The following is a 24,309-nucleotide window of genomic DNA, read 5'->3' as shown; positions in this document are numbered from 1 at the left end:
GAAAGGAAGTGCTCATCAAATCCGTTGCTCAGGCAATCCTAGTTTACTCTATGGCCTGCTTTCGCCTGCCGAGAGGCCTGTGTGAAAATATCACATCCATCATACGGAAGTTCTGGTGGGGTAGCAAGCAAGGCAAACGGAAACCAGCCTAGGTATCATGGGAGATCATGACGAGGCCAAAATATATGGGAGGGCTGGGCTTCCGCGACCTAGAGATGTTTAACCTCGCGTTACTTGCCAGACAGGCGTGGAGAGTGCTGAATAACCCTAACACTTTGAGCTCTTTGATTCTGAAGGCAGCATACTTCCCTGAGACGGGAATTTTGGAGGCCGAGCTGGGTGCACACCCCTCGCAGATCTGGCGTGCAATAATTGATGGAAGGGACATAATGAAGCAAGGAATCATTAGGAGAATCGCTACGGGAGAGGACACGATGATATGGGAACATAACTGGATTCCGAGGGATGGTATCCCTAGGCCCATAGTTTCTCTGATTCAAGATCCACCTACCCGCGTGCATGAGCTCATAGATCAAACTACAGCCACGTGGAAGGAGGATTTGGTCCGTCCAGTGTTCATATCTATTGATGCCGAGGCCATACTCAAGATCCCATTATGCACAAGGAGAGTGGATGACTTTTGGGCATGGAGTAGAGAGAAGAGAGGTATGTTCACCGTCTGTTCGGCATATCGCATGATCCAATGTACCAAGCTAAGCCGTGAAAATTGGCTATATGGTACCGAGGGGCCTTCTAGCTTCGAGGAGAGCAGCAACTGGACGTCTCTCTGGCACACCCAGGTTCCGAACAAAATCCGTGTGTTCCTGTGGCGGTTGGCGAGGGAGTCGATTTCCACATATGATATACTACACCACCGCAACATGGCTACCTCGCCGGCATGCCAGATATGTGGGGCGGCGGACTCCTGGAGACACGCCTTGCTCGACTGTACCATGTCAAGGAGCGTATGGGCTCTAGCACCGGAGAATTTGGTCGGCCAAATGGCTACTTGCGTCAACCCAAGTGCTAAATCATGGTTGTTCACGATGAAGGACACATTATCACATGACGAGTTCACCAGACTTAGAGTAACTTTGTGGGCAATATGGAGCTCAAGGAGGAAACTGATTCACGAAGGCCTGCACCAAACACCACATGCAACAAACGCTTTTGTGGTCTCTTTTCTCAACGATCTCCAGGTACTAACAAAACCACAAGGGCAACATAGGGTGGCTCAACCTCGTCTGAACCAATGGGTACCACCGAAAGATGGAACATGCAAGATCAATGTTGATGCAGCGCTCATGAGAACCAGACCCATAGGGTCGGTGGCAGCGGTGTGCAGGGATCACTAGGGAGGTTTCCTGGGTGCGTCCACGATTACCTTTCATGGCATTGATGATCCTACGACGCTTGAAGCCCTGGCTGTGCGGGAATCGTTAGCTCTGGCAAAGGATATGTATGAAAACAGGATCTCGGTGGCCTCGGACTGCAAAGTGGTCATCGATGATATTGGGCAGCCGAGTGCAGCGGTATACGGAGCTATCATTAGGGAGATAGTAGATCGTTCGAAGAATTTTGTTAATTGCTTTTTTAGCCATGAGTTTAGGAGCTCAAATGTCAAGGCTCACAATTTAGCAAAGCATGCTCTCTCACTTGGTGTTGGCCGCCGTGTGTGGCTAGGCAACCCAGGTGATCTATCTTTCGTCCCTGTAAACATTGTGACGAGTTAAATAAAAGCTTCGCGAGATTGTCTCAAAAAAAAACGTACTGTTGTTGTGCTGCTCTCCTTTGATGTTAGATAGTGATGTACAATTATTGCTGCTGTGTTGTTGTTGCTGCTGCTCTTCTATGTATATCTAGACATCATCAGAACATCAATGTAACACTCTTCCTTGTTGCTATGTAGCCTAGGATTGCATATTTAGACATTCAGTAGAATGCATGTTGCTATGTAGCCTCGGATATATAAATATGGCCCTAGTTAACCTACCGATAAATGGGTTACCGATATATTTAGTTAAATGGCCGATTCGCCGATTAATCCCTTATCAGCCCCCGACAGATATGGTACCAGTTACCGATATCCTGAACAGTGGCTAAAAGGAGAGCTGCTGAAGTCAAAGCGGGGGTATGCTGCTAACTTGAGTATAAAACAAGAATAAGGAAACAAGAATGAACATACCAAGAAAACTTTGGAAAATGCACTTATGGATGACAGAAGATAAGAAAAGTGTAGCTCAGGTGGTTTGGCATTGCGCCCAGCCATACAGGCCAGGTGAATCTCCACTCCTCCGTTTTGTAATATAAGAAATTTCTTAGGAATGGTCTTTCATAAAAATAGCATTCAACTGGAATCAACTCATCAAGGCTGCAGTGCCAGTTACTATGTTTTTTATTTCCATGTTAGCCCATGATTTTAATGCTGGTAGAGAATGACCGTTGGTTGAAATAAGACATAGAATGTTGGGCAGTGGGATCACCTCGTCTAATAGGGGCAACATAGGCTCATACATGTTAAGTGTTAGATTAGCCTTGTGTCTATTGGCCTGTGTGCATTGTGTGGTTAGACCTACAGGGTGAACAGGAGGAAGTATTATGATGTCTCACCGAACTTAGGTGACTCAAATACACGGCATCACGATATCTAGGGCCAGGCTGAGGATAACTCATGAGATACTGTGACAGGACGTGCCTCACTAACTTGCTCAGAGAAACAAAAACCAGGGTACTATCAAAATTACCGTTTTCGGCATAGAGGGAAACACTCGAAGCCATGTGCCTGGGAGTGAGACGCCGAAGCATTCCTCTCTCGACCGCACGAAGAATCAAGGAGTTTAGGACGTCGATGATGAGAGTGAGCAACATCGGAGAAAGCGGATCACCTTGCCGAAGGCCCCTGGCATGGGAAATAGGGTGCCCTGGCACGCCATTCACAAGCATGGATACCAAAGCCACTCGAGTCGAAGCCGTAGCGAGGAGGATGGAGATCCACTCACGCCAGCACGGATCAAAGCCAAGGTGGCTGAGGATCTGGAGAAGAAATGGCCACGAGACTGAGTCGAATGCCCTGGCAATGTCGAGCTTGAGCATCATGAGAGGGACCTTCAGGTTGTGGATGAGGCGAGCGGTTTGCTGCATGAGCAAGAAGTTGTCCTGGATGCTGCACCCGGCAATGAACGCGCTCCGGTTCGTGGACACCATGCCTCCGAGACGAGGGGCAAGCCGAAGGGAGAGGGCTTTAGCAAAGAGCTTGGCAATGAGATGAATAAGGCTGATCGGACGATAGTCAAACGGGGACTCGGCATCAGCTCGCTTGGGCAGCAAGGTGAAGAATGCTCATTGAGTTTCTCGAAGCCACAGGCATTGAGAGAATAGAACTTTCCAAAGGCGTCAAGAATGTCCTTGATAATATTCCAACATGCACGAAGGAGCTCCGCGGAGAACCCATCTGGTCCCGGTGCCTTGCCCATGGGCATGGATTTGACGCATGCCAAATCTCATCCTCGGAGAATGGTCAAGAGCCGCCAGATCAAAGTGCCATGGGTGAACCTATTCTAGGGCGAGCGAGAAAGCACGTTCATCAGAAGATCCAATGATGGCCGAGAAGTGGTCGAAGGCCGCGTCGGCAAGGGCAGCCGGCTCAGATACGGTGCAGTCCGCAGTCTTGGGTAAGAAGATATGGCTCTTCTGACGGCGATGTGCGGCATGGACACGCAAAAATGCAGAGCTCGCGTCACCACATTTGAGCCATGCAAATCGCAAGCGTTGTCACGTAGACGAGCAAACAAGGCAGTCACTATGCTCCGCCGCCCCAATTGGTTGTACTGAAGAACACGTCGACACGATCCAGAGCGACCTTGCTTGCCCCATATCCTCCTTCCCGGTGCGATACCTCGACTTGCCCGTTTCACTTGGCAAGGTGCCTACAGCCGCTCTTCTTCCCCTGGCCGAGAAGATCGAAGGCAAGATCCCCACATGGCGTGTTGTTATGCTATCCCTCGGCGATCGGTTGCCCCTGGTGAGGCACGTTCTTTGTGCTATCCCCAACCACTTCCTCGTCGCCATCGCGCTCAACAAATCCATCCTCAAGAGGGTGAACCAGGCGATCTGAGGCTTCCTTTGGGCAGGACGCAAGGATGCCCGCAGTGGACAATGCAAGGTCAACTGGCCTCGAGTTTGCTGGCCCTTGCACCTCGGCAGCCTTGGAGTTCGGGATCTTCACTGTGCCGGTCTGGCTCTACGCGCCTGGTGGGTTTGGCTACAACGTACTGATCTGCACCGTCCCTACAGTCACCTTCCTCTAACTCATGACGAGGTTAACGCTATTGTGCACGCATCTACCTCCTGGCAGCTTGGTGATGGCCATTCTCATCTTTTTTGGACGGATCACTAGGTCCCCGGCTGCTGCATCACCGAGCTTGCGCCACTTATCGTCACGATGGTCCCTCGACGACGCCACAAATCCCGCACTATTCAGGAAGGTTTACAGCTTCGATCATGGGGTACAGGATATCCAAGGTGCCCTTGGCCCTGCCGCCATGGTCCAGTATGTCGAGCTTTGGCGCTTGCTCCGCCACACCCACCTCTCAAATATCCCAGAAAAGCTAGTCTGGCATTGAACCGAGCCCGAGTTTACACCGCCGCTTCTTGCTACTCTACCATGTTCATTGGCTTGCTGCCAGACCCGCACCGGCGGCTAACTTGGAAAACCTGGGCGCCTCGAACACCAAGATCTTCATGTGGTTGGCTGCCCAAGACTGGTGCTGGGCCGCGGAAAGGCTCGCGCGTCACGGCTTGCCTCACACCGATTATTGCCTCCTATGCAACCAGGAGCCAGAGAGCATGCAGCACCTCCTGGTTGGCTGCTCCTCTCGCCAGCTTTGGTACGAGTAACTTGGTGCCATTCCACCATTGCTCCACCACAACCGAACGACCTCTTCTTGGAGTGATGGTCAGATGCCTTGCCACGTCCCCTTCCTCCTACCAAAAAGGGCTCTCTTCCCTCTTCCTTCTGACGGCATGGTACCTTTGGAAGCATCGGAATGGGTGCATGTTCGACGTCTACACCCCTCCCTAAGCCACCTCCTACAGCTCATCAAGGATGGAGCTCAGCTATGGGCGCAAGCGGGTGCTTTAGGGAGTAGTCTGCATGTGGTAGTTTATATCCCCCCCCCCCGCCCCCCTTCTCTCTCTTCCGACATTCCATTTTGTTTCAGTGTCGAAGACCTTGTAACTTGTTCTAGTCTTCTATCAATGAAAGATACGCAAGCTTTGCATATTCGCGATTTTTTTACCGTTTTCAACAAAGCTCCATTTGGGATGTGCAACTACTTTTAGATCATATATAAATATATAGATAAAAAGGCTAGTGGTTTGCATCATAAATGCACATCAATGCCCAAATATGCCGGCCAAGCATATGGTATGGATGCCTATCAGCATGAGTGAGAAGTCAGTTCATCTAATACAGCATAAAAACAGAAAGGCAGCTTATACTGGAGATGGTATTACCAAGTCAATACGTCTGATCTTGAGACACAAATCATGCACAAAAATAAATAAAGAAGCTACTATCCAAAAGAAAAAGGAAAAGTCATGTCATGTCATGAAAGTGGTACAAGAACATACAAGGAACTGAAATGATGAGACTAATTAGAAGTGCAATGCCAACAAACCAAAATGAGAATGTTATGTGGTAAGGTATATCACCTGAATAGTAGCTACCACCAAAGCAAGTGCTTTAACGATGTTCTCCACAACATTAGTATTTGTAGGGTTTCTGTATTAATAGCAAAAAAAATACAAATATTAATTGAGGTTTTCCAGAATAAGTATAAATGTGCCCAATGTATAATGCATGCCCAGAGATGAAAAGCATCAGTGTAGTAACTCGTATGACAAGGAGGTACAAAGCAGGCTTCTGACCTAAGTAACAAATTTAAAACATAACAGAGGGGCTTTCAGTTGTTACCTTCATCAGTTAATCTAGTTACGGGTAAAATACCTTAGTTGCAACCCCAATAAGGTTGCACAACACCAGTAGCATGTTAACAACTATCTATGTCGCATGTTAGAATCCTTAAATTCCCTTGAGAGGTTTAACACATCCAATCACCAAAAGAAAACAAGGTTCACTGATATCTAAGAAGTGGCCCTTTTTAAAATGAGATTTGACTTGCCATTTCCGTCAATTAAACATAAATAAATAATGATGCTAAACATTTTAGGATCATGGTGTCTCTGGCAGGATTTCTTGAATCTACCTACTTGTCCTATAGCAACAGTACTGTTGACAGCACTGCAACCTTATCTATCACCCTTTAACCCAATTAACATAACTTCACATAAAAGATGTGGTTAGCCTAAAATGGGTGTGAAAAATGAAGTAAAAGTTCAAGAATCTATGCATTAATGCATCACACAGTTGTCCCTAATTTGGGATATGAGTTACCGCGACTATATTTTCAAGTCCCGCTAGACTCGCAAGGCTATCATAGCACAAGAATGAACTATGACAGACTTCATAGAAGATAAAGCTTCCTGAATCCTGATTAGATATTTGGTAGTTCACCTCATTAGAGGCAAAAAGGATGGAAAGGAACCAAACATGTCTCAAGACACTGGTCTAAAAAACCTTTCTCTCAGGCAAATGAAGCAAGTTACACAATTTCAACTGAATATAACTTCCATCATGATATGTGCTACCTACATGCCTACGCAAGTTAAACTCTGGAACCAATTCCCTTATAAACGAACAATTAATAATACAATGTGAATTATGAGCCAGTTTATAATATTGCCAACAATTATTTTTGGGAAAGACATGCAGACACAAACTTCCTATCCTGCAACACAAGCATGATCTAGAAGCTTCTAGACAAGTCAAAAATAAAGTCAGCCATAGGCATAGAATGACCACATCAAAAGAAAGCATGGAGTTATGGGGATACAATACATACATGTCAAACGTCTGAAATAGGGAGCGCAGAGTGCGAGCTTCTACACAAAAACCCTGGTAATCAAAAGGTATGCACAAGTAAGAACAGATCATCCACAAACATCAATTTCCGTTGTATCCAAGGAACTTACCCTCAAAATTTCGAGAACAAGTATCTGATGCCATAAAGGTAAATCCAGGCGGGTAACTTTCACAAGCATGTTCAGAAATACCTGTCAACAGAAGCATCTTAGTGCTCATGTAGGATAAATAACCAGAATAAAGTAAAAGCACCTTGAGCACTCATTAAGTCATTACTATATAGAGCTGTCTAATTAACTATTTCATCCTTTAAGTGAACTGAAAGTACAACATATTTTGCTCAACATACAAGATCTTATGGTTGAACTATTGGGAAATATATATGGAACAAACTACCATTAAAATGGCAGAATGACAACTCACATCAACTGCTAAATCATTGATAGAACAAACTAGGGCTGATTGTTGATGTCAATAGAAGGTAAAGTGAATAATTCTGATTCATAGGGTCGTTGAAATATGTTGGCTACTCTTGGAGTCTTAGTGCTCAATCACACCAATCCAGATAAGATCCAATGGTCAAGATTGTCTATACTATTTTAAAAACAGTCATACCTATGTGTACTGAACCTGGATAGCTAGTCCAGCCGTTCTTTTGTTTTTAATTATAACCTGCACAATACTTAGCAAAAGCTATCGGCTGGACTCACATTAAGTATAGATTTGCATTCTTACATATTGCAGAAGAAGGGGTTTACTGATAGAACTGCACCGGGTTTCGATGACAGTGCTTAATTTAAAGCTGCTACGGAAAAGCCATTTGTAAAAGATCTAGGAGCCATTCCTATTAGAATTAGACAAATACTGCTATCCCATGGTTCTTCCCCCGTTTCCAGTGGATTGTTCTGTCATCTGGGACATAGTAACATCTTCCTTTCACAGTTTGATTTTTAGACAAACGTAGCTAACAAAAAATGCAAACCTCTGAAAGTGGTTCTACCAAAAGAGATTGCCAATTGCCATAATCCACTGCAATGCCAAACAGAGCCTAGTTATTATCAGCAGTTTTCTGGACTCTGGTTGATCAATTAAAGTTATCAGAAGGTTTCTGTGTTGGAGCTTAAGTTGATCGTTTTAGATGGTTTAATTCAGACTATTTAGTGGCTCACAGGCCTGTTGCGGTACTGGTGTGTACATGAGGTTGGACAGAACAATACCTCACTTTCAGTGACAAGTGAAGAGCTGTAGAGTCTGATAACATGAGCAACCAAACGTAGGACTAAACGGCGGAAAGCAGGTTCCCCTGCTTCACCTTCAAGCTGAAGATAAGTAAATCAGCAAACATACCAATACAGAATCAGTTAATAACTGGATCATGCATGAAATCGGGAAACGGAAATAGTAAAGAACTCATAAAAATTCATTTTCATTTATGTATTTTTATTTCCTTGCAACTGAACGAGGTACTGGCACACCAAAAGATGAGGTTCACCATTTGACATTTTCCTTCCTGGACTTAACATAGATACTGGATGCACCTAAAAGTACTTGAAGGGCACTTCAAACTTCTTGGTTAGTAAAGTGGTAGGTCATATTCGTGCTTCTGCATATAAATTTTGCAATAGTGGCGAGGCCTTGTAATTTTCTGACTAGACATTTAGCATGCTATACATTTAAAAGAAAGTCCTTATTTCCATTTACTTACCTCCACATTCGTGCGGAGTGAAGTCATAAGAAGTGAGCATATTTGATGTCGCAATACCTGGCAAGTTTTAAGAGACTCTTTTGTTATGGATCAATGGTTAACAAAAATGTCTGAGGACAAAAGATGTACATAAACACGAACCTGCTGGTAAGATAATAATGCCCGGAATACAGGAACATATGTCGATAGCACAAACCTAGCACAAAGCACGTCAAGATAAACTCAGCAACAGAGTCAGGACTCAGGATAAGTTATCTTCAAGTCCAATCCTAAATAATATCAACATATTCTAAAAGGGCAGCCCGGTGCACGTAGCTCCTGCTTGCCCAGGGTCCGGAGAAGGGTCCGACCACTTTGGGTCTTTTGTACGCAGCCTTTCCTTGCATTTCTGCAAGAGGCTGTTCCCAGGACTCGAACCCGTGACCAGCCTTGCCCAGGATCACAAGGAGGTCACAAGGCAACAGCCTTACCGCTGCGCCAAGGCTCCCCTTCCATATATTCTATAAGGACAAAAAAGTTAAAAGAAGCTTGCTGATGAAAAGATTGCTATCACTAATCTGCCTAAACTATAATGGAACTGAGGAAAATAATACATCAAATTTTGGTGTGTTACTTAACAAATAAGACAGGAAAACAGCAACAAATCACAAAACAAATGCAGAAACAGAAGAAAAATGCACTTACAGAAGAAACAGAAAAAATATTGAAACAAGTTAATAACAATCCAGAAATTTGGAGAACACCTTCATAACTCCAACCAAACAAAATGAAGAGCAAACTCAAGTCAGCATGACTAGTAAATTAACGATGTGCTGGCTTAATCCAAATCTGACATATTTACCCCATTTAACATATCTAGAAAGAAAATATAAAAATGAAACAAAAATCGTTCCAGATTACAAAGAACTGACTGTATCTATTGTTCATAACGGAACCATCTTTGAGCAAGTAATGTGGACTATTGCACTTGAATCAATACATCTTGTTTTCACATTGGATTATCTTTGAGACAAGTTAATAACAATCCAGAAATTTGGAGAATGCCTTCATAACTCCAACCAAACAAAATGAAGAGCAAACTCAAGTCAGCATGACTAGTAAATTAACGATGTGCTGGCTTAATCCAAATCTGACATATTTACCCCATTTAACATATCTAGAAAGAAAATATAAAAATGAAACAAAAATCGTTCCAGATTACAAAGAACTGACTGTATCTATTGTTCATAACGGAACCATCTTTGAGCAAGTAATGTGGACTATTGCACTTGAATCAATACATCTTGTTTTCACATTGGATTATCTTTGAGATAATAGTGTGATATGTAGTGCTTCCATGCTCCCCTCAGAAGTAAAAACTGGGAAAACGCATTAAGGATTTGAATTGCAACAGTCCACTATTCCACTACCGCCAACATCTTCAATGATACAAGGTGCTTACAGGTAGTTTTCTTTGCCATACTGAAGAAAAAATGTACAAATCCACGGGCACAAATTAAATTCTTCGTTAAGCACTAATGCTTGCATGGGCACTTGTGAGTTTGTAGGAAGATGTAACCACCTAAACGCGTATATACTTGCACTAAAAGGTTGGGCTTTTTAATGGATGCTTATGTCGCAAACAACCCTCTTCTAAGCATCTCGCGAAGCACCTCCTTCATGAGAGATGCTCGTGCACTTCAATTTTTAGAAGACATGTGAATGCAGCAGCTCAAGTAAACAACCTTTCATCCAACACTAAACTTTGTTAAAACACAAAATGTGTAGAATATTGGGCATCATGAAAGCTGTGACAACTGGCTAATATGGAAGTATCCAAGATTTTCAGTATGAAAAGAGAACTTACTCAAGTATGTCAAGGGCAAACGTCCGATGCAGTGACTGAGCATGCAACCACCTAGCCTAAAGAAAGAGACAGTAGTAACTTTATCAAGAAAACTTAGGTCTAGAATACTAAATAAAATGTAGCAGCAAAATATGAGCCAGTTAATTATTCATATTTAACGAAGAACAGAAAAGGTACAGTCAGAAATTGTTCACACATACAGATCCACCTGCAGCAAGAGCAGTCAGGTCTTCGAGCAGACGGAGACCGAGTTTTCCAACGTCAGTAAGATCTTCCCTCATGGTGAGTTCTCCATAGCTAAACGCTAGTGATCTGTAAAGCAGGGTATGTTGAATATCAAGTTTTTTTCAACATCATCTGGAAGGAAAAGGTTGATGGAACAGAAACATAAGCAATATAGAATTGGTTAAACTATCATCCATGTTAACGGCATGACCATGACAAATGTACTAAAAAAGCACAGGAGCAATGAGCGAGATCTCTCTTGGTCGAACGGGCAACACAAATGTGCATTCATCAATAAGTATCCAGCACACAGCAAAATATAATGATGGTGCAGTTGATAAGATTCTAAATACATATGATGCCAATGTTGTCAATGGACAGAAATACTAACAGAGAAATATGAGCTTCAGATACCCAAATATACAAGATAGTAGAAAAGAAAGGATTGTTGAAGGATAGAAGTTAATCTGCACTGACTGAACAGTCAATTAGCTACTACTCCATCCGTTCCGAATTATAAGATGTTTTAACTTTTTCTGAATCGAATGTATATAGACGCGTTTTGGTGTGTTCATTCACTCATTTCAGTCCGTATGTAGTCGATATTGAAATATCCAAAACGTCTTATAATTTGGAACAGAGGTGATACACCATAACAGGCTAATAAGAATATCTTCTATCAAAAATATAATAGTATTGCTTGAATGCTCATATTATTCTATAATCATGATTAAACAACAAAGAATGGGATCATCACATAGAAGCCAGACACTTCACAATAAGACTCGGGATCCTGGTTTCTAGCTTAACTGTCTAAATATTTATGATCCACTAGTCTTGATACCTTTCACACTTGAACACTACAGCAAATCTTTGAGGGATTTTTTTGCCATGCCTTGGCCTGTGATTTGTTAGACCTTTCAGCCTGAGCATTGATAGATGTGGATGACACTAGGAGAGTTGGGACAATTTTCGTTGGTTTATTTCTCACACAATGCCATGCCAACCTGAGGGGTTGGGGATACATATTTATAGGCTGCTAGCCAGCCAAGGCATATGCTAAGATGCTGCCAAGATGCCAGTCTAAGATGCTAGTCTAAGATGCTAGTCTAAGATGCTAACTGACAGTCCTTGATGGTCAAGAACAGAACTCTATCCTAACAGCCAGTCCTTGATGGTCCAGGACTTTATCCTCCTAACTGCCACAAGGACCCTAGTACACAGACTTATCCATCATTACTCTATCCTAACAGCCAGTCCTTGATGGTCCAGGACTTTATCCTCCTAACTGCCACAAGGACCATGTGCTGCAGCCCCACAAGGACCCTAGTACACAGACTTATCCATCATTCTCCCCCTAAGTCTTGTACGTCGTCTTGTGGGAGAGTTGAATCATCCCAATCCTGGAGCAAAGTTCGAGGAACTTGACCCTCCCAAGGGGCTTGGTGGGCAGGTCTGCGAGCTGATCCTTGGTGTTGATGTAGCTCGCCTCGATGCTCCCTTCTTCCACACAGCTGCGGATGAAGTGATACCTCAGTCGGATGTGCTTGCTCCGTTCGTGGAACACGGGGTTCTTTGCCAGGGCCAGGGCGGACTTGCTGTCCACCAGGAGCTGCACCGTTCTGGTGTCTTGAACGAGAAGATCACCAAGCAGTCGAGCAAGCCAGAGCGCCTGAGTACAGGCAGTGGAGGCCGCTATGTACTCAGCCTCACAGCTGGACAGGGCCACCACCTGCTGCTTGACTGATTGCCAGCTCACGAGACACTTGCCGAGGAAGAGGAGGATCCCGCTCGTGCTCTTGCTGGTGTCGATTTCGCCGGCGTGGTCGCTGTCGCTGTACCCGACGAAGTGTGCCGCCCCAGGACACCTAGGGTAGTGGAGGCCGTGGTCGAGGGTCCCTGCTATGTAGCGGACGATCCTCTTCACTGCCTGCTGGTGTTCCGACGTTGGTCGCTCCATGAACCGACTGACATAGCCGACGGAGAATGCCAAGTCCGGCCGTGTGTGAGTGAGGTAGCGAAGGCTCCCCACAAGGCGTCGGTACTGCGTAGCATCCACTTCCTCCGTCGTGCTGTCGCGGCTCAGTTTCAGCCTCTCCTCCATCGGAGTGAGAGCTGGATGGCAGTCGGTGAGCCCAGCTAGCTCAACGATGCGCTTGGCGTAGGCGGACTGTCGAAGCGCGATCCCGGAGTGGTCCTGGTGCACCTCAATCCCTAGATAGAAGGAGAGGAGCCCCAGGTCACTCATCTGGAACGTGGCCTTCATGTCTTCCTTGAACGCCGCCACCTCTGCACCTTTGGTGCCGGTGATCACCAGGTCGTCAACGTAGACGCCCACCAGCAAGGCATTTCCTCCACTCCCCCGTCGGTAGACGGCAGCCTCATGCGGGCTCTGCTCGAAACCCATCTTCTTCAGCGTGGAGTCCAGCTTGGCGTTCCACGCCCTGGGTGCCTGCCGCAGGCCATAGAGAGCCTTGCGCAGGCGGAGCACCTTGCCCTCCTGGCCGGGAATCGTAAACCCAGGTGGCTGATGCACGTAGACTTCCTCCTTCAAGTCGCCGTTGAGGAATGCCGACTTAACGTCCATGTGGTGGACACGCCAGCCCTCCTGGGCAGCCAGCGCAAGGAGAAGTCGCACGGACTCCATCCGTGCCACGGGAGCGAAGGCGTCGTCGAAGTCGACTCCTTCCTGCTGCAAGAAGCCTCGGGCCACCAAGCGAGCCTTGTGCTTGATGATGGCGCCGGCTCCATCCCTCTTCAGCTTGAACACCCACTTAAGGGTGATTGCGTGGTGACCTCGAGGGAGATCAGCGAGCTCCCAGGTGCGGTTTTGCTCGACCGCATCCATCTCCAACTGCATCGCGGCGCGCCATGCCGCGTCTCTCTCGGCCTCTGCAAAGGACCGTGGTTCGCCGTCTTCACACACGAGCTGTAGCTGCGCCTCCAGGTCACGTGGCATCAGTCCCGGCACCGGCTGGTCGCCGAGTAGATCATCCATCGTGCGATACCGCAGCTGTTCGCCTCCATACCATGCGTCGACCCGCTCCTCGTCGTGAGTGAGCGGGGAAGCGAGCTTCATCGGGTTGTGCTCTGCGTGAGCTGGTGCTGATGAAGACGAGCCCGGAGTGGCGACCGCCGGGGCTGGAGTATGCGGCGTCGCCGGTTGTGGTGTCGTCGGTGTAGCAGGCGCCGGAGTCGATGTAGTTTTGGGGGCCGGGGTAGACGTGCCCGGTGAAGAGGAGCTGCTTGCTCCCCCAGCTTCCTTGAAGTGAGCGTACTCGACAATGAAGTCGTCATACGTCGGCGTCGAGCCGTCGTCCACCGCCTTGTCCCATTACCACCCTCGCCCTTCCTTGAACACGACGTCTCGCGCTGTGCGCACACGTTGTGTCTTTGGGTCGAGGATGCGGTAGGCCTTTGAGCCCTCCGCGTAGCCGATGAAGACTCCCGGAGTGCTCCTGTCGTCGAGCTTGCCGATGTGGCCGAGCTCCTTGGCGAACGCAAGGCAGCCAAAGACCCGCAAATGAGAGACCGCCGGCTTCCGCCCATGCCAGGCCTCGTACGGAGTTCTGCCGTCGAGTGCCTTAGTAGGAGAGCGGTTGAGGATGTAGACGGCCGTTAGCACCGCCTCTCCCCAGAAGACAGCCGGCATCCCTCTCTGCTTGAGGAGAGCCCGAGCCATCCCCACAACCGTCTGGTTGCGCCGCTCGACGACGCCGTTTTGCTGCGGGCTGTACGGCGCGGAGTAGTGGCGCTGGATGCCCTCATCGGCGCAGTACGACGCGAATTCAGCCGCCGTGAACTCGCCGCCGTTGTCAGTGCGCAACACGCGCAATTTGCGGCCGCTCTCCGCCTCCACACCAACCTGCGCGCGCCTGATGGCGTCCGCCGCTTCTCCCTTACTGCTGAGGATCATCACCCACATGTAGCGGGAGAGATCGTCGACGAGCAGCAGGAAGTAGCGTCGACCTCCTGGTGTGGCTGGCGTCACCGGGCCGCACAGGTCTCCGTGCACGAGCTCCAGCTTCTCCTTAGCCCGAAAACTCGCCTGTTGGGGAAAGGGGAGTCGTCTCTGCTTTGTCAGTACGCAGATGTCGCAGAACTGCTCCACATGGTCGAGGCATGGCAGGCCTCGCACCATCTCCTTGGCACTTAGACGCTTCAGGGCCTCAAAGTGAAGGTGCCCAAAGCGCTCATGCCACTGCCACGCCTCGTCGTCTCGACGGACAGCGAGACAGACCGGTTGTGCCACCTGCACATCAAGGACGTAGAGTCGATTTTCACCTCTGGGCACCTTGGCGAGAAGGCGACGCTGGCGATCCCAGATGCGTAGGACCCCATGCTCAATCAGCACGCGTGAGCCGTTCTCATCCAGCTGTCCCAAGCTGATGATGGAATTCCTTAGCGCGGGGATGTAGTAGACATCGGTGAGCAGCCGGTGCTCTCCCATCTTGGTGGTGAAGATGACGGAGCCGACGCCCTTTATCTCCACAGCGGAGGCATCCCCGAACTTGACGGAGCCTCGCGCATCGGAGTCGAGCTCGGCGAAGAATTCCCTTCGACCGGTCATGTGGTGGGTGGCGCCGGTGTCGAGGCACCACCCCGTAGCCTTGTCCTTCCCGGAGCCATCGCCGAGAAGAGCGTGTGCTTTTGGCTCATCAAGGTGGATGAAAGCCTTTGCGACTGGAGTCGCCGAGGGTAGCTCAATGCTTGCATGCGCCATGAACAGAGCCGTCTCCTCCTTCGCCTGTGCGACGTGAGCTTGGCCTTGTCGTGGTTGCCGACACTCATTGGCCCAATGGCCAAACCGGCCACAGTTGTGGCAACTGTTGTCTTGTGCCGGCTTGGGCTTGCCAGCGGCGCCGTCCTTGGCGCCTCCGCGGGTGTCACCTTCGGCACGTCCTTGTGCCCTGCCCGGGGGGCCTCTTCGCGCCTTACGCTGCTTGCCACGCTTGCGGCCGCCCGTCGAGGAGGAAGGATCCCCCTTCTTCCTGTCACCAAGGCTGGGATCCCACTGCTCCCGAGTTAGGAGCAGCTTCCCGCCGGTGGTGACGGGCCCCGGGGGGGCTGTGGCTCGTCGGTGTCGACGACCTTGAGTCGACCTATCGCCTCCTCGATCGTCATCGTGGAGAGGTCCAGCAACGACTCGATCGAGCGAGCCATCTGCTTATACTTCTCGGGAATGCACTGAAAAAGCTTCTCGACAGCTCTCTCCTCGGTGTAGGTGGCATCGCCAAACTTCACCATCTTCTGCAGCAGAGTGTTGAGACGGAGAGCAAAGTCATCAACGTCCTCACCTGGCTTGAAGCCTAGGTTCTCCCACTCCTTACGAAGTGCCTGCAGGGTGGACTTGCGAGCACGGTCGCTGCCGATGCGTGCTGCGGCGATGGCGTCCCAAGCCTCCTTGGCAGTCCGCTTGTTGGAAAGCGAGAACTGCATCTCGGGCGGGACTGCGGCGATGAGGGCGTCCAGTGCCCGTCAATCCTCTAGGTGGTCGACGTTGCTGTCCTGGACTGCCTCCCACATGCGCCGCACCTGGAGCCTGACCTTCATGATCCCGGCCCACTCGACGTAGTTGGTTTTAGTGAGGGTAGGCCACCCAACACTGGAACCAACATCCCTGACCACAGTCCGGACCTCGTAGAGGCCGCGGTCCTGGTCGTTGCAGCCGCCGTCGCGGTGCGCGCCTCCACCTGGAGCGCGGGCGTGCTCGGCTGCCCACTGCGCCGTCCGCTCCTGCGCCACTTTGGCGCGATCTGCGTCGGCGCCTTCGTCCGCAGGCGCGGAGCTGCTGGAGCTGCCGGGGCTGCCGCGGAGTGCCTTGGCATCCTCCGTAGCCTCACGGGCTGCTTCTGCTGCTGCTGCTTCAACCTCCGCCCTGGCTGCTTCTACCTCCGCTCTGGCTGCTGCCAGCTCCGCTGCAGCCAGCCTCGACACTCTTGCCGCCGCAGCAGCCGCTGCTACAGCCGCTCGCTCACGCTCCTCTGCCACGGCGCGCTCGGCCTCTTGCCGGCGCCGCATGCTCGAGGTAGCCGTGTGCTGAGAGCGACCTGCAGACATGGCTCGCTGCAGGGGGGCTGTTGCGTGAAGAGGAGGCCGATGAAGACGAGCTGCTGCTCGACAGTCCGGAGGGAGGAAGGTAACCAGAGGCAGACGGAGCAGCTGCTGCTACCGACTTGGGCTGCTCACAGGAAATGCTCAGGGTACAGGTTAACCTGGCTCTGATACCACTTGTTAGACCTTTCAGCCTGAGCATTGATAGATGTGGATGACACTAGGAGAGTTGGGACAATTTTCGTTGGTTTATTTCTCACACAATGCCATGCCAACCCGAGGGGTTGGGGATACATATTTATAGGCTGCTAGCCAGCCAAGGCATATGCTAAGATGCTGCCAAGATGCCAGTCTAAGATGCTAGTCTAAGATGCTAACTGACAGTCCTTGATGGTCAAGAACAAAACTCTATCCTAACAGCCAGTCCTTGATGGTCCAGGACTTTATCCTCCTAACTGCCACAAGGACCATGTGCTGCAGCCCCACAAGGACCCTAGTACACAGACTTATCCATCATGATTAGTGTCTCATCTCATGTGTGTCCCATCTATGGATAATATGCCAGACAGGCAGACACGAGCGGTTTGATGCAACATGATTTTTTTTCCATAGATGATAATGCATAAAGGTGTGTTTCTTACTAACAAACTTGTTATGATATTAGCTGTATTGCTACTGGATGAGAACAATATTGAAGAAAGAGAAATAGACTGAGCCTTACAGCGTCTGGCCGAAGCTACGAGTAACATTGTTGGCAACAGAGCTAGCACTCGAGCCAAATCTTGGGGATGCTTTACCAGTCGGAAGTGATTCGGCAAGAACAACATTATCAAAGACCAATGCCACTGCTTGTCTAAACGTAGCTGCTGCCGTGCTAAATGAGAAATGTATGATTTAGGAGATTGCCACAAAGAAATTGTGAATCCATGAGCCAACAACTTGAATGGGCTTACTTGCGGACACTGTCAGAAGATCGACTGCTTTCAAGTAGGTGAAGACATATGCCAAGGGCTTGAGACATGTCCTCCTGAGAAATGAAACAATATACTAATAAGATAAACCTGTGGACAGCAATACTAATGATTCCCAAAAGGCATTCAATAAATAGTACATCATCCTGTAGAATTGCATGAACTATCAAAATAGTCAAGTTTCACATGCACTCCAAGAAATAATCAACAGCAGTGTTCCCCTCTCCCATCAGAAACAAAAATTCATGGTGCAATCAGAGTTACTCTCTGCTGTTGGACTTAAGAAAGATTCCCTGGATTGCTGTAATGAATAAAAAAGCACTATGTTTGAAACATAAACATCTGGTAACCCAAGTTCAAACGCCAGGCACCAGCACTCCAAAGAAATAAAACAAACAGGCAGAGTACCTTATTTTACAAAATAAATAAATTCAAATGAGTCAAATGCAAAAACGGAAGGCAAGAATGCTAACAAGTGGTGACTGCTCACTGGCTCACTTTAGAGTCGTACATTCAATCTTTTTATAGAGGGAAGCTTCTATGTGTTATAAGGCCAGCTAAGCATACAACAGATGGTAAGAAACCATTTCATCTATTACAGACATTAAAAAATTTAGATGATAACCATTCATAACTGCTACCTCACTTTCAGGACGTAAATGTGACTGAAAGACAATCAACATTGTTTGCAATGTCTTCAGCTGAAGACTCTCATCTGGCATCTCTGAGTGCTGCAGTCAGACAAACATCACAGTTCAGTGTAATTAGTTTAAAGGTCTTGAGAGTTAACATACTACAGGATGATCCATCAAATTAAATCACACAAATATTTACAAGAGGTCAAATAAAGCACAAGATCCTATTTAAAATATAAATGTTATGATGAAGAATCAGCTTTCCAAAGAAAAACACATTATCAAACTCAATTATCCAGAATAACAATTAACATAAGCCCATCAACAGAAACCACAGAAATTCTAAGGCAAATATTATTATACTAAATTTAAAAAAGTGAGGCGAGTGGATACATAAGTGAAGAGAAACTCACATCCCTCAAAGTAGCTAATATCTCCTTCAACGCAGATGATGCTACAGCATCATGTGATATAAGCTTTTGCAAACAGGATAGTCCTATCACACTCAGCTTCACTGATTTGACACTGCATGCCATCAGAAAGATCCGTAATATATCCCCCTTTTGAGCTATTTCCCTTGGATTAGATAGAGAACGGAGCTGCAGGCCAAAAAGAATTGAAAATGAATGTGAATTAAGCAAGTGGCATACCACTTATATCACATGAGAACTGAAATGAATGTTAAATGTACAGAAAGGCTAGAAAGTACTGGTATTTGTGCAGGAGTAACATAAGAAATAAGAAAAGCGATATTCATCATCTAGCTATTACAGACGAAGAAATTCTGACACTACTTGGATTATGGTAGGAATTAGTGCCAACACATAATTTTGGATGGGTTTGCTTAATCATTTTTCTGAAACTGGACATGATATGTTGTTGATGCATCCCAACAATAAAATGGTGATGAAATATAAGTATATGACAATTATCTAGTTAGTTGCTTCATAAATCAAAACAACATCAAAAGCGTCTTAAACATAGAAAACTAATACAGGAAGGTGGCAGGTACTTTCCACAAGATCAAAGACTGATGCAAGGCAGCAATGTGCACAAATATGGACGACATGTCCATGCAGGCCAAGTACAACTAAATGCTGACTAAAATCTAAGCTAATTTGGTTCAGACTTCAGAGGATACTGCTGATAACAAAGACATTAGTTGTTTAACCTGTCGAATTAGTTATGGGCAATATTGTGTCCCAGCATCACTGAAGTTCACTTCTCTATGCAGCCAAGATAACAAGGTGAATCTCCAAAAAAAAAGATAACATGGCAAAAAAAAAACCTTGGCAGTGCAAATACAATAAGGGTACACGAAAATATAAAAAGTGGTAACACCCCCCCCCAACCCCCCCCCCCCCCCAACCCACACACACACACACGAAAGAAAAGGCAAGTGAGATCTGAAGGACTGGAATATCACCCAAGAACTAGCGCATGGATAGGGGTGCATGTAAGGTAGCTATCCACGTGCCAGAACCATGAGTTGGTTTTGAGATCTTATGGGCTTCAGCTCTAGCCTACCCCAACTTGTTTGGGACTAAAGGCTTTGTTGTTGTCGTTGTGTGAATGTTAGTTTCATGCACCAAGTCTTCTAAGAGGTAGGGTACGGGTGATCTCACTTGATCAAATAAATATGAGCAGCAATGTTTCATTGTGCATATGTCCATAGTTCATGGCTATTTTTTGTGACAAACTAATAACTCTTGTTATGTAGTATTGCATCTTAACTATAAACCAGCACCAGTATATTTTGTTCAAGTTATGCTAGCATCAAGTCATGTTTTTGTGTATTCTATTATGAAGTCCTGTAGAAGCACTTATAGGTGCCCAGTGCCCAGAAACATGTAAACAAAAAAGCCAATTGTTTGTCTCCAGTCTCCACCACAGTAAATAAAATTTATCCCTCCAACCACAGAAACCCAGCTTGGTACGTACAGAACCATTCAACCTGGAGAAACCAATAAATTTCCTCCAGCTCTACAGGGTGCATCAGTGTATGTGCCCAGTCTTCTTGCTCAATTACTCAAACTACTCTCATAAGCTATGTGCCCAAAGATTTAGCTTGGGACCTCCAATGAAAAACGAAGGTCTAAACAAAATCAACTGCAAGTTTCCAAATGCAAGAACCAAACCTTGGAAAAACTCACAACCATTCTCTACAGTTGAAATTATGCACCCACCAAGTGGATAAACCCTCACTAACACTAACCATTAACTGGGACTAACTGAAAGTCACAAACTGCAGCTGAAATATCTATCCTACAAGTCACCTAAGGCCAAACCTTAGTTCTCCTGCAAAATGTCACCTAAAATCATCAAACCGGGAGTCCTGCTCCTACAGCGCTAGCTCACTACGCGTAGCTATCACGAAACCGAACATGAGAGAGTTACAGGAGACTGACAACAACTTCCAACCACAGTTCGATATGTCTGGACACTACTCCCCTGGCCAGTTGGCATGTTGGATCCGAAACGAGCGAGCAAGTACATGAAGGCGAAATGAGCAGCGTCACTGAAATCTCGGGGGCTGAGGTGAGGGGCGTACCTTGAGTGTTGCGTGCTCGGCGGCGTCCTTGACGGCGGGGTGGCGGCGGCGCGCCTCGGCGGAGAGAGCACGCAGATCGGCCTCCAGCGCCGCCATGAAGGCCATCTCCGCCTCTTCCTCCTCCTCCTCGGGTTCAGCCGGGAGGCTAGGGGGTTAGGGTTTTGGACTATCTCCTCGCGGAGATCGAGGGAAGACCAGACGGAGATGGAGGATTGGTGAGATCTGACGAGGTGAGACGGAGACGACGACAGGAGCTTGATGTTAGTTGCAATCGGCCATCGCTGTGTTTCCGGTGTAGTTGTCTGGTGGGAAGAAGGTCGCGGAACCGTTCGATCATGATCTGAGGGTGAGTATGGTTTCACCCTAAGTTCACCCTTTCTAACACGAACACAATGCCCAGGCCGTAAAAGGACGAGGAGTTAGGCACTGGCTTAAAAGATCGTCCACAAAATCAAACTCAAAAAGCTAGCTCGGCTAGGGATGTAAATGGCGCAATAAACAGCACTGCAAGGCCTGTTTAATTAGCTTTAGTTAGCTTAATAGTTTATTTTCTCCGAAATTTTCTTCTTAAACAGATAAATCGATAGGTGGGCTCAAACGGGATTAAACGGGGCCTGGTTTACATCCTATCTTGGACGCCACTACTAAGCATTCCTGCGGTAGTGTCGCCCTCTTCAGAAGTATATTGATGTGCGGATGGTGTATCGGCAGTATTCTTACTTGTTTTTGATATGAAAGATGTTTTCCTTTCCCCTCTTCACAGTCGCGCCACTACTTTTAGCGCTAACACATGTGTCTTGATATAAGAAGTATGGTAATTTACAAGTGAACCAATCTAGGGTTTCTCTTCCCCTCCCCTATTCCTTGGCAGCTAGGGCAACTCCCCCCTCCAAGCTTTGCCAGCGAGTCTGTGGATTCGCCTCTCCTCTGTCCGCCGCTCCGATGGCCGGTGATGGGGTGGGTGTTGGGTTTCGTAGTAATTTCAAAAAAATTCCTACGCACACGCAAGATCATGGTGATGCACAGCAACGAGAGGGGAGAGTGTGATCTACGTACCCTTGTAGATCGACAACGGAAGCGTTAGCACAACGTGGTTGATGTAGTTGTACGTCTTCACGGCCCGACCGATCCAAGCACCGTTACCCCGGCACCTCCGAGTCCTTGGCACACGTTCAGCTCGATGACGATCCCCGGACTCCGATCCAGCAAAGCTTCGGGGATGAGTTCCGTCAGCACGACGGTGTGGTGACGATCTTGATGTTCAACCGTCGCAGGGCTTCCCCTAAGCACCGCTACAATATGACCGAGGTGTAATATCGTGGAGGGGGGCACCGCACACGGTTAAGGAACGATCACGAAGATCAACTTGTGTGTCATGGGGTGCCCCCTGCCCCCATATATAAAGGAGCAAGGGGGAGGGGGCGGCCTCCTTCCTTGTTGGAGTAGGAGAAGGGGAAAGAGGGGGAGAGAAAGAAGGAAAAGGGGGTTGCGCCCCTTGTCCAATTCGGACCAGAGGGGGGGCGCAGGCCTCCTTCCTTTTGGCCTCTCTCCTCTATTCCCGTATGGCCCAATAAGGCCCATATACTCCCCGGCGAATTCCTGTAACTCTCCGGTACTCCGAAAAATACCCAAATCACTCGGAACCTTTTCGATGTCCGAATATAGTCGTCCAATATATCGATATTTACGTCTCGACCATTTCGAGACTCCTCGTCATGTCCCCGATCCCATCCGGGACTCCGAACTCCTTCGGTACATCAAAACTCATAAACTCATAATATAATTGTCATCAAAACCTTAAGCGTGCGGACCCTACGGTTCGAGAACAATGTAGACATGACCGAGACACGTCTCCGGTCAATAACCAATAGCGGGACCTGGATGCCCATATTGGCTCCTACATATTCTACGAAGATCTTTATCGGTCAGACCGCATAACAACATACGTTTGTTCCCTTTGTCATCGGTATGTTACTTGCCCGAGATTCGATCGTCGGTATCCGATACCTAGTTCAATCTCGTTACCGGCAAGTCTCTTTACTCGTTCCGTAATACATCATCTCGCAACTAACTCATTAGTTGTAATGCTTGCCAGGCTTATGTGATGTGCATTACCGAGAGGGCCCAGAGATACCTCTCCGACAATCGGAGTGACAAATCCTAATCTCGAAATACGCCAACCCAACATGTACCTTTGGAGACACCTGTAGAGCACCTTTATAATCACCCAGTTACGTTGTGACGTTTGGTAGCACACAAAGTGTTCCTCCGGCAAACGGGAGTTGCATAATCTCATAGTCATAGGAACATGTATAAGTCATGAAGAAAGCAATAGCAACATACTAAACGATCGGGTGCTAAGCTAACGGAATGGGTCATGTCAATCAGATCATTCATCTAATGATGTGATCCCGTTAATCAAATAACAACTCTTTGTTCATGGTTAGGAAACATAACCATCTTTGATTAACGAGCTAGTCAAGTAGAGGCTTGCTAGTGACACTCTGTTTGTCTATGTATTCACACATGTATTATGTTTCCTGATTAATACAATTCTAGCATGAATAATAAACATTTATCATGATATAAGGAAATAAATAATAACTTTATTATTGCCTCTAGGGCATATTTCCTTCAGTCTCCCACTTGCACTAGAGTCAATAATCTAGTTCACATCGCCATGTGATTTAACAGCAATAGTTCACATCACCATGTGATTAACACCCATAGTTCACATCGATATGTGATCAACACCCAAAGGGTTTACTAGAGTTAGTAATCTAGTTTCACATCGCTATGTGATTAACACCCAAAGAGTACTAAGGTGTGATCATGTTTTGCTTGTGAGATAATTTTAGTCAACGGGTCTATCACATTCAGATCCGTAAGTATTTTGCGAATTTTTATGTCAACAATGCTCTGCACGGAGCTACTCTAGCTTATTGCTTCCACTTTCAATATGTATCTAGATCGAGACTTAGAGTCATCCAGATCTGTGTCAAAACTTGCATCGACGTAACCTTTTACGACGAACCTTTTTGTCACCTCCATAATTGAGAAATATTTCCTTATTCCACTAAGGATAATTTTGACCGCTGTCCAGTGATCTACTCTTAGATCACTATCGTACTCCCTTGCTTATCACAGTGTAGGGTATACAATAGATCTGGTACATAGCATGGCATACTTTGTAGAACCTATGGCTGAGGCATAGGGAATGACTTTCATTCTATTTCTATCTTCTGCCGTGGTCGGGCTTTGAGTCTTACTCAATTTCACACCTTGTAACACAGGCAAGAACTCTTTCTTTGACTGTTCCATTTTGAACTACTTCAAAATC

General features: G+C 47.2%; 1 protein-coding gene across 5 annotated transcripts in view; it reads right to left on the bottom strand.

Moving 5' to 3' along the window:
• LOC123062205 (protein MON2 homolog) overlaps positions 1-21,280 on the bottom strand; it is a 40,299-nt gene extending 19,019 nt beyond the window's left edge. For 3 of the 5 annotated variants that reach the window (XM_044485605.1, XM_044485606.1, XM_044485608.1), the window contains exons 1-13: positions 20,970-21,280; positions 18,832-19,017; positions 18,425-18,514; positions 17,766-17,839; positions 17,534-17,686; positions 10,734-10,845; positions 10,534-10,589; positions 8,829-8,883; positions 8,688-8,744; positions 8,200-8,301; positions 7,093-7,173; positions 6,963-7,015; positions 5,713-5,782 (exon numbers count right to left, since the gene is read on the bottom strand). In XM_044485605.1, coding sequence (XP_044341540.1) covers positions 5,713-5,782; positions 6,963-7,015; positions 7,093-7,173; positions 8,200-8,301; positions 8,688-8,744; positions 8,829-8,883; positions 10,534-10,589; positions 10,734-10,845; positions 17,534-17,686; positions 17,766-17,839; positions 18,425-18,514; positions 18,832-19,017; positions 20,970-21,074 — 1,194 coding nt within the window. In that variant the 5' untranslated portion in view covers positions 21,075-21,280. Of the gene's footprint in view, positions 1-5,712; positions 5,783-6,962; positions 7,016-7,092; positions 7,174-8,199; positions 8,302-8,687; positions 8,745-8,828; positions 8,884-10,533; positions 10,590-10,733; positions 10,846-11,602; positions 11,739-17,533; positions 17,687-17,765; positions 17,840-18,424; positions 18,515-18,831; positions 19,018-20,969 lie in introns of those variants that run through there. The other 2 variants (XM_044485609.1, XM_044485610.1) reach the window with 2 other exon arrangements.
• Positions 21,281-24,309: the final 3,029 nt, after the last annotated feature.

The sequence above is a fragment of the Triticum aestivum genome, chromosome 3A, assembly GCF_018294505.1.
Source record: "Triticum aestivum cultivar Chinese Spring chromosome 3A, IWGSC CS RefSeq v2.1, whole genome shotgun sequence".
Classification (NCBI taxonomy): Eukaryota; Viridiplantae; Streptophyta; class Magnoliopsida; order Poales; family Poaceae; genus Triticum; species Triticum aestivum.
This window is presented reverse-complemented; position numbering and strand designations above follow the sequence as displayed.